Raw genomic sequence first — 11362 nt, forward strand, 5'->3', positions numbered from 1 at the left:
TTTACCATCAGATTCTGTAGATTTTACCAATAAATTTGATATATACTTTAAAATCTTAAGTTAAAAATGTCACAAAGTTTGATTCGCCTTTGCAATTTGAATTGAAGCAATGATGTTTTAGTACTATTCGATTTTGAAAATGTATAATGTTAACAAAAATAATCACATTCATACTACATTGATCATGTTATATACTCCCGAGCTGTTGCTTCTCCATACCGCCCATGTTGATTGCAAAGGCAAATGGAGAACAATTTTTGTTTTATAGCAAGAAACGGTTTTGAAATACTTAGGACCTGGCGACTTGTCTTCCAACACACAACCGACGTATCAATTGACTGTCAGAGTATTAAACTTGCTTAGAGAATCAATACGCAGACAAACAAAAGTGGTAGTTTGTTTTTCATTCATTTATGGGTAAAAGCCAGAACCTCCGTTTGTGCGAGGGATGGAATTTGAAGCACATTTTCAATTGTGTTTGCTGAAATGTTGTACAATAAGTAACCATAAGTAGTCGATTCAATAAAATGATGCATGTACAGCAAAATGATAGAATCAAAACATAGTTAAGATGTAGCATGTTGCTATGGGAACGAAAACCTATTGACGCGAGGAACAAAATGCAAAAAAAAAGGGGATTTTACATGGATTGTTGGAGGAAATTAGGACAGAGCTTAACGAAAGTTATCACCAGAAGGCTGTACGGAAATTGAGTATTATATTGTACAGTACTGTGAAAAGACAAAACCCCTGTTGACAAACAAGGAGACAGTATTAGGATCATTTAATATGTTGCGTTTTATTCCATACTATAACGTATATATACTGTAATTCTTTTTCATCAAAATATTGAATAACGTTAATCTGGAGTAAAGTAAAGAAAGTTGATATTTGGTGAGAAAGCATAATATGACACATGTTTAAACTTCAAAACAACTCACTGTAAACTGAATGACCACATGGCTACCCATAGACAGGAGAAATATGAAACTTCCTTTTTAAAGTTTAAGGGCTGACTCTGGATATTTAGCAATCTAAAGCAAATATGAATAATCATTATATCTCAAATTCAGAGGGGAAAAAATCACACAAACACAGATATTTGTAACACATTTAAGCCTAGTTTTGGACTAATGATCAGTTGGTCATATACCCTATATATAAGAAACCGCATAGTTTACGGAGGTAAAGTGTTGGTGGTGTTATTATAGCTTATGTCATTATTCTAATTGAGGTTTATTCAAATATAAGGGGCCAACTGGGAACCATGCAGATAAGCTCACACCAGAATTTACACTGTGTTAAACATTTCATATACAGTGTTTTAACTTGTACTGTACATACATCTTCGTAAAGGAAACTAGTTACATTTTGTAAATTTTGCACGCATAAAGACCGGTGGGATTTTTGCTTTGGTCAAAGTTCTTTATCTGAGTTCTGTCCATAGGGCACAATTTTTTAACCTGACATAGGGGCCATTTTCCACAAAACTCTGTGGGACCAACTTTGAAGTCTAGTGGTTCCATCATTTGCGAATTCATTTAGCCATCATTGATCTTGGTAGTAACGTCTAAATTTAGGAAGAATCACATTGACAATATTTCAGTGAAATATTTGCAACAGGTTCTGGAGGGCTGTAATATCTGGACAACGTTGGTAATACAGAGCTAACTTTTTATGTAACTACATTATGTGTATCCTTAAACTAAGTTTCAGCAAAGTCTGGGTGGTCACCTGGCAATCCATTGAAATTCCGAAGAAATCTCAATTACGACAACCCCCACCCCCCCCCAACAAAAAGAAATAAGTTTTAGGTGTTAAGGGTATAATTTGTTGATACTTTTGGGAGTTTCATATATATTACAGCAATTTTACCTCTGGAAACTAAACTTTCCTGTATTAAAACGCGAGGGACGGAATTTTCACTTAATTTTTGATATTTTTTTAAAACAGTTTTTGAACTTTTATTGTGTTTGAAATTTATGAATTAAAGAATGAACATGAATGTAAAGAAGGAACGTAAACAACCTAGTTAATCTATAGTTAAGTCATTTTAATCGAAATCCGTCCGTCGCGTATAAACCCTGTTATTTATAACTTAAATCACCAGTTTTGTCTAAAAAAAAACACAATTTTTGCAACTGCCTTTTTTAATTTCATAAGCTTTAATTAGTTGTGCCACAAACCAGGAGTGAATGTTTCCTATTGACAGTACATATCAAATTCAAGTTTGTGGTTGGCCAGCTTTGGCTTTCATCCATATCTTTTGTGCACTAAATTATTTAACTGAAATGCAATTGTGTCCTCAATAATAATCCCCTGGTCTTCTCCACGTCTTGAGCTACTCAGCAATTAAAAATTCGTATCTTTGAATCCCCGTCGCCTCCCCTACCAAGCCCGTGTAATCTCCATCCTAACCAGCAAATGTCTCATTTTATCGATTTCATTGTGATCCACACAGTCCAGTATTAATTTAACTGATTCCTGCATTGATGGAATAGTCGACAAGTTTATAGAGAATACCTGTTCTTATGTTAAACATCATGGGCCATACATAGACATAAGCATAGACCAGAAAACGCAGGTCCCTTATGAAGAAGCCCTCCGTGAAATGAACAAAATATAGTGTCATTTCGCATACACACCACCCTCACCTCTCCCAGCCGTTCCTTTTGTTAGTCCTCCTTCAATGCTCCAATTCTCTCACATCAATCGACACTCGAGTGGTACTCAAACATCTCGGTTATAAGTACTCAAATTTGTATTCTAGAAACTTGATCGAGTTCAAAATCAACTTTTTGATTTACGACAACAGCCGTAGCTGAAGTAACAACTGTCTGCCTATTCGTGGTTTGATTCGATTTTAATTTTGATTAATTTTTTTATAATATACATTTTAATATACAAAGCTATAGTTAACTCCATGACTTGTTGTTCTATGTAGCTGCTCTCATAGAAGGTTTTTTGTTTTTATTTAATAGACAGATTTTTCCATATGTATGGAGCACAGCTGGCCAGGACATTTGGCAAGCGAAATTACATTGCAGGCTTGTATCATTGAAATTTGACATATATTTGATCAGTGTTAATTGCTAGTTGATTTAACGGAATAATGTTAGTGAAATTACACATTGCACCTATTTAAGTCGCCCTTGATACTGCTTGGCTTTCTTTTTGCATTTCACAATTCATTTAATATTAAGTGGGCTCGGTTTTGATGAAACACAATCACAAAAATATATAAAATCGTGCCTTCTCCTTGTGCGTTGAGATGTTTCATCTTATAAGATTGATTTGATTCTTGCTAGAAGAAGGAAGAGCTACATTAGACAAAGCATGATACTAGAAACATAATTGTTCAATGAAGAAGAATCTGGTTGTCAATGTATCAGTTCACGGAGCAGGACGCATGCTAAACTAGTATCGTCAGGCATGATGTGTATTTCGCCAAAGCGGCAGATGTACTATTAAAAAGGTCGAGAAATCACGAACTCGGAAAGTACTTACTATGAAAAGCGTTCTCGTCATTCAAATTCCAAAATAGACTATACTGGATTGCGGCATTCCAAACCCTTTTATATAAAACTCCCTTGGTACTCAGATAATGGGAGTCAATCGATACAAAGTCCACTTATTACATATAATATTTCAGTTTGTCCTCCTTCAACACCCCTCTCCCCTAGACCGCCATTATCTCCTCTCCCCATCTCTTCATCATCTTATTTTAACTATCATATACATAGCTAGTCGTTCCACTATGAATGTTTTCCATTTCCTCACCATGTTCTTCCTTCAGTCAATCCAGTTCAATGTGCAGTACACCTTTGCTTTGTTCGATGCTGCATTAAGCCCTTTCCATAAAGCAAGCCATCTAATGGGACATTTTTCCTGTCTCATCTCCCATCCGCATATACCTTCTTCCCTCCGAGGAGTCGTTACGCCCTAGCAACTCCCTGCTCCCTCCTTCCGTATCATCCTATACATCGCCATAGTGTCCTCTGGTCATCCCAGATACACCGTGCAGTCACTGTCATAAAGCTACTCATCCAGTCCGATATTTTCATCATCAGATGGATCATCCAAAGAATTGGTGTCAAAATCGGACCACACCTCTATGTCATCATCGTCACCTTCTCTTTCTCTCACTGTGACGGTTTCATCCATCTTTTTGCCGCCCTGCTCATTCTCTTTCTCATTTTTTTCCTCCTCCTCCTCCTGGTCGGTTTCTTCCTCATCCTGTGTTTCAAACATCCGACATAGACTCCTGTTTTCCACCCTTTTGAGGCTCTCAGGTCCTGGAGTAAAGGTGGAGAGGTTTGATGTATTGACCTCATCGTGCGGTAGTTTAGATACTCTCGTTATAGGAAGATTGTTTTTCGGTGTTTCTTCTTCCTCTAACATTACTGATTCACGGTTGATCAATCCGTTCACTCTCAGAGATATGTGTGTCCCTGACATCATAAAGTCTACACTTTCTACATTCTCGCGTCGTGTTCTTAATTTGCTAAACGCAAAACAAAGACACGACACTAGAACTGCTCCACAAGCTCCAATGATTGCAATAATTATGATGAAATCCCCATTTTCCCCTGTGCCTTCACTGTGGGTGGAAGTTTTGGACAGAGATGAACTTGAATGTGTACTGGTTATCAATGGACTGTATGATCGTGTGGTTGTAGTTTGTTTAACCGTAGATGATATAATGGGACTCGATGTTTCACGTCTAGTTGTTGACTCCGTGGTCATCCCTGTGCTTTCTGTAACTGCACTAGATCCATGACTGTATGTAGGAAAGGTTCGTTTCGTGGTGGTTGCTTCGCTCTGTGTTGTTATAGTCTCTGATGATAATGGTGTCGATGATGACGTTGATGTTGGTGACGACGTCATTGTTCCGTCTGATGTAGTGATCTTATTGGGCGGCGAAGACTCCTGACCAGTCGTGGTGCTAGTTGTACTTAATGATGTCGATAACGACGGACGATTACTGTTTGGTATCGGTGTCACTGACAGCATATCAGACCTAGGACTTAGACTCGTGATTTCATTCTCTGTAGAGTTTTCATTGTCTTCAAACACAGTTGTGAAGAACTGTATTTCGGTGACCACATCGGTATCTCCTTGGTCATCGTTGATTGTCGGTGTTAAGGAAGCCTCTGCAGAATAAAATATGATTATATTGGTTATTAGGTATTATTAGGTGCCTATATATATATATATATATATATATATATATATATATATATATATATATATATATAGAAATATATATATGTGTGTGTATATATATGTATATATATATATATATATATATATGTGTGTGTGTGTGTGTATATATATATATATATATATATATATATATATATATATATATATATGTGTGTGTGTGTGTGCGTATGTGTGTGTGTGTGTTTAGTTAAGTTTAGTTTAGGACCCTATAGGAGAGGAAAAAACTGAAGACACTCAGACCCGATTACCATGCTTAAAGTGCTTGTCCAAAGCATTCTTAAACCCATTGACACTACTTGCAAGTACAACTTTCTCAGGCAAATCGTTCCACTCATTCACAACCCTATTAGGAAAAAGTTATGCCGAATATTAATCCTACTTTGTGACTTTTGGAGTTTAAGACAATGACCTCTGGTACAACTATTATTAGCAAACCTGAAAAGTCGGTAAAGTTTATAAATTGTCAAAACCATACATAATCTTGAAAACCTGAATATATATATCTCTTATATATTCTTCACTGGTTAAAGATTTGCGTATAAAATATCTTTTGATCTGAAACTTAAAAAGAAGTAACGTTTCTCTTGCCCTAATTACATCTCGGAAAAATTATAACATTTAACCGAACAATACATACATTTAAAATGAACTTTCATTTCAAATCCAGCGATTTACATCAATTTCCAAGCTGAAGTGCAACATAAATAATCATAGCTATTACATTCAGGAACAAACGTCAGATGTTTCAGTTTCAGTTCAATTAATATGGGTAAGTCAAAGAAAACACATTGTGCGATTTTACCTCCTATGATAGTCTGATATAGTAATACGCATGCTTTATCGTATTAGCCTATACACTTTCAATATAGCTAATTGTAGATCAATTTGACAGTACTGTAAGTACAGTGTAACCTTCTATTTAAAGTACAACTTCATATACAAATTGCAAAGGGCAGAATTAACAGAAAGTAACAGTGACAATTCCAATGTGAATTGTTTTCACGTAAAGTTGATGCATCAGAACTCATCATAATGCTGCCTGACCTTTTCCCTTCCCCCCTCCTCCTTCCGGCCGCGAAATTATTTCGACCTAAAATCTCGACTATGTAGTATGTATAGCTGTCTGGATTTCTTCAATATGTAGTATGGCATAGGCAAAATTGTATAGATCGATATAGGTCAGAATTACGTTTCTCACCAGACATGAAATAAGTAATCAGGGGAAAAGTCAAGCCCCGTGGCCCGGGTCCGGGGAATTTGGAGGACGTGCCCTCTCACCCTCAACCCGGGCAGACTATTGTGCCCACATCTCTACCAGGACTCCAGTGCCCCTCCTTACTTAACGGGTTGGTTCCCCTCCTTAAATTATCAGTGCCCTCTCCATCTCCAAATTTCTGGATAGGAGCCTGGGCAGAGTATGGGGACGGGTTGTTTGGTAAGCAAATGGAGTGGGGTGGGGCCGTAAAGATGTATAGTGATAGGAATTCAAGGTATGTTATGACATCATTACAAGCTGACGCAGTATGGGTTATGCTTCCTTAAAGTAATATATCAAAGAAGAGCTACTGCTGCTGCACTGTATATTTTATGATATAATTTTATGATTAATTTACGACTTGTTTAACAAATGTTATACTTTCCTTTAAACGACAGTTTATACATGCTACGCATACTAGATAGTTGAAGTGAATACTTCCTGCTCTTCACATTTATTAATACACATAATGTACAGTCATGATAGTGTTAAACTCGGCGGTTGTAAAGCTTCTTTCTAAAAGCCCACATTCATTCACTTTATTTTAGTCTATTCTCTTATTTGACACTGACAAAACTTATCCTTAGTTAACAGTACTGAGTATAACGGGTCTTATTGTACAATCCAACAAAAACGCATTTTTGTTATTATTACTGATTATTAACTGATATTACTGATAACTGATATCTCTTCTCTTTAAAGGAACTCATTCTAAACATCGAAACTATATATTACACTGTATAACTATTATAGTGACGTCTCTGATTCTTCACACATCTAGGCATAATCCATCAATTAATGTCAAAGTAAAGACGTCAAAATAAAATAAAACTGTTAGCAAACTGCTTATCCACTAGAGAGCCTGTGTAATAGAATGTGTAAAAGTAAGTTGGCCTGACGTTTCGATCCAGGCTAGCAGGATCTTCTTCAAACTAGAGGCTAAATGACAAGAAGTTTGAAGAAGTTTCTGCTCCTTGTCATTTAGCCTCTGAAGAAGATCCTGCTAGGATCGAAACGTCAGGCCAACTTACTTTTACACGAAATAAAGACGTGTTATAAACTCTTTAAAGAGGGACGCTGAGTGAGTATAGAATCATGAATCACTTTGTACCGGCAAGGAGGTAAACATATCTATCACCGGTTTTGCATTTCAGCAGGCTAATCCAATTGATAATGTCTCTGAATCTGCATTGTCAAGAATGACCATTACAGCATCAGTTTGTTTTTCTTTCGTTTTTCTCGTTTTCAATTTTGTCTATTTGTTAATTTGTTTTCTTTATCTGCAATTTGTCAAAATTGATTGCCTGAAAAAAGAAACAACACAAAATTACTTCAATAAATATTTCCAGTCATCAAAATCATCATCATACAGTTATGACTCAATGCCAGGAGCGCAATTATCAGTTTTGTACAAGAGGAGGTAGGGGGCTACGAGTTTATTTCGTCCAGTGTAGTGGTTTAATGATAGGAAGGGATCCCTCAACTTGAAAAAGTTTGGTAAAATTGGTAAACTAGTGCTACTTTTAGCTACTTTTGAAACAAAATGATGTGTAAATGATGTATCTTCGGCTAGTTGTAGTTTTCACTGCACGTGCATGTTCTATATTATGCACCGTATACACTGGGATTCTTTGGTAATAAGTTTTGTCCGCCAGTGGGGGCTAACCCTCTCATATCCCTCTGGAGTGGCTAAAGCCTCTCCCCTTCCTAGTATACGTGGTTGCGCCCCTGCACAACATTTTGTTTAGCTAAGAAATCTTCAAAATGACTTTTACATTTCCTCCACGTTTCCGCTCTTGCGGGAATTATGTTTATTTACTGTCTGTGATACAAACGTGTATATTACAGGATATACTAACAGTGTGCAATAAATTAAACATGGTACGTACTAGAACCTCTGTATCATTATACACTATTTAAGATAAAGGTTACAGTTAATAACACATATATGTTTGTTTCCTCAATAGTTGTGAATAAACACAGGAAACGATCAAGATCTCATCAATTTCAAGTAAAAAAAATCATTTCCTCTCTCTGTTTCTCAAGTTTAATATATATGTCAACTTGATGTTGGGTGACATTGAATAGAAAGGACGATTTTTGACGTTTTGTACATCTGTTTATCATGCATAATTAACGTTCTTGCCGACAATACAACCAGTTTAGACAGTTTCCTAATGATAATACCTCTTTGAACTGTCCCTCATACCATGCTTCAAAGCACTCGTATTGACAGTAAAAACAGTTCCTAACATTCATTTGATAGCAACATAATATTCATACTGCTCATACTGACACTAAGAGTGCTCGGGAAGCGGGACATGGCAGTACAGTGTAGAAGAAAAAAAATTGCCAAACTGGATGGACAATGACTCATATGAATTGCTTTCATATGATTTGTGTACATGATTAGGCCTGTTATAAATAATATTTAGACGACATTATCAACATCAAGAGCTTAATTTAAATACAGTATTAAACATGTACAAACATATTTGTATTTATTTTAAATACATAAAATACAAAGAACGGGGCAACATATAATCACACTTTGGTCCAACTATAGATATAGTACTAAATCCTTACTTTCAAGACATGATAGTTCCAAAAACAAACTTTGAATTTAGAATTTGACCGTATCCAAAAATAAATTGTTATCAACCAATTAATGAGTAGCCCTCATGATCATACGGTAACAGTCTCGAGGTAAGGGGACTGGGCTTCAGAGTTTTTCATGCCCAGTTTTTCATGCCCATCTTGAGTGAGTATTATTCAAACAAGTATCATGTAGCACAAAAGAACTAATAATCTAATCATCAACAGTATTTATACGACGCTTAAGCGATTACAAATGTTGGAGAAACCCGCAAGGGCTTATGGATTACAACTTACACGTCGGGTGGCTTCCAATTCAACATTTTAACTCAAATTTGGAATCTTTTCAATTTAGAAAGTCATTTCAGATGGGATAACCGTAGTTTGATCTTGGATGAAAAACCCACCCTACTATGACCCGGCCGGGAATCGAACCCGGAACCTCCGGATTGCTAAGCCTCACAGCTTCAAATGCCACCGCCTTTATCCACTCGGCCACATTACCGGTATAACTAACACTTAGTGCAGATAAAACAGCAATTTTGCCACGAACAGTGGGAGAATTTATACCGATCATGTTGGCAAGGGGGAGAAGGTCAGGGGGGATCAAGGATATTAAAACAGAAGGGTCGTTGAAGTGGAATCCCGAGTATGGGGTAAGTGCTCTTCGCCAGAAGAAAATTCAGGAAGATGGACTTAAAATGGTGCATTCTGATTCATATTAAGGCTATAAATTAGTTCTATTATTAGATCTAGACGCCAAATAGTCATACCGGAGGGGCGGGGTGGGGGTAGTGACAACCCAACCCTCCCGCCTGGATCCGCGAATGGGGGACTGTAACCCTATTAAGAGGACCTGACAAATCACTTTAAGGGCATAAAAGAAATGCGAGGCTGCAATAAAGGCTCCCAAACAGTACATAAATGGTTTCCAGATCGCACTACAAACTTTAAACTGAATATGTGTATAGTATCGGTTCCTTATCGGACTCGTGAAACTCACTTGACGTCACCTACGGTTACAATATAAATCCAAGAAATATCATGTATCATACAATATCATATATACGGTATCATACAATCTCATACGGTAACAAGATCGATGTAAGAGTCCTGGGGTGAGCGTGGGTATAAATTGTTTGGCTTTCGTTTCACCGGGACCTATGTTGGGTGAATTTTCATAACAAAGAATTCCAATTAACGGTATAAATATATACCATTATGAGCGTTAAGCTTTCGATGCTATAATAGGAGCAGAATCTTCTTCAAACTTGAGGCAGATTACATTTTTCTTTTATACGATAGGCCTAACCTTTTTTTATTTTACAGTACAGAATGAGTTGGTTAACAGTTGTTATCCTCCGGTGTTTAGTGGTCAGTATATACAAGTAACTGATACTTACCGGCAGCGATTGTTCTATCCGCAACCGTTACTATAGCTACAAATATCATAGCAGCTACATGTGTATATATCGCCATTTTGTTTGATTTTGAAATTCACTTCATCGGCAATCATTTGCAAGATGCAATGTTCTCCTTCTCTTCATGGTATTGCTACGTATGTATGACACAGATCTCGCCTATACATTCTGTAATTGTTCGCTTTATGACAAGTCTTACGTCCTGTCGTTGGGAACTTTCGTTTGTAACTCCGAGGGGAAAAAAAGGTATCTCAAATAATTGCAAATATAGATGGATAGCCCTTTACATATTTAGACCGAGATAGCCACGTCTGAAATTTGAAGTGAAAGAAGTTGAAATCACAAGTCGCACAAAAATAAACCTCAGAATATAGACATCAAGAAGGATTTTATCTAGGACGTAAAGATCACTGTAAATTGACTCAGTGACTCATTTATAACGTTAGCGAAAGAAGATCCTACACAGACTCGAGAGTACTGTGAATGATGAAAATCGTTACTATATAGTATATGGATATAGACATATCACAACTAGGCCTATATATGACGCATGCTCTGTATATAGTATATGGAGGGACAGCACAGGGTGATATATTATACTGTATAGGAAGCACTAACTTTTGCTATCCTTCAATTACTTTTACTTTCCTAAACGTTATTCACCATACAGCTTTTCTTTTATATTAAGTGCGTGCTTTTACCAACTCTTTTATGCGTCGATTGTCTTGTTTCCAGTTAAAACCTTTTGATGTACTTGATAAATATGTATTATATATAGGATTCTCAAATTACTCATCCATATATATTATGGATTAATGACCATAGCTTAAAACGTAGGGTAATTTAAGGAGCCTGTTTTGATCAT

At 36.6% G+C, this 11362-nt stretch overlaps 1 protein-coding gene across 1 annotated transcript; it reads right to left on the minus strand.

Moving 5' to 3' along the window:
• Positions 1 to 767: 767 nt before the first annotated feature.
• Positions 768 to 11044, minus strand: LOC139978815 (uncharacterized). The gene is made up of 2 exons (XM_071989327.1): positions 10480 to 11044; positions 768 to 5153 (listed from the first exon to the last, which is right to left on the minus strand). Exons 1-2 carry the CDS (start codon positions 10553 to 10555, stop codon positions 4039 to 4041), a joined length of 1191 nt encoding a protein of 396 aa, XP_071845428.1. The 5' UTR covers positions 10556 to 11044; the 3' UTR covers positions 768 to 4038.
• Between the last annotated feature and the right edge of the window lie 318 nt (positions 11045 to 11362).

The sequence above is a fragment of the Apostichopus japonicus genome, chromosome 13 (assembly GCF_037975245.1).
Source record: "Apostichopus japonicus isolate 1M-3 chromosome 13, ASM3797524v1, whole genome shotgun sequence".
In the NCBI taxonomy this organism is placed as follows: Eukaryota; Metazoa; Echinodermata; class Holothuroidea; order Aspidochirotida; family Stichopodidae; genus Apostichopus; species Apostichopus japonicus.

What these genes read in the sequence shown, in the direction of transcription:
- LOC139978815 (XM_071989327.1), bottom strand. Translation starts at nt 10,555, where the DNA reads ATGGCGATATATACACATGTAGCTGCTATGATATTTGTAGCTATAGTA. An exon ending in GGATAGAACAATCGCTGCCG is followed by an intron (nt 5,154 to 10,479) that starts GTAAGTATCAGT and finishes TTTATTCTGCAG; the next exon opens with AGGCTTCCTTAACACCGACA.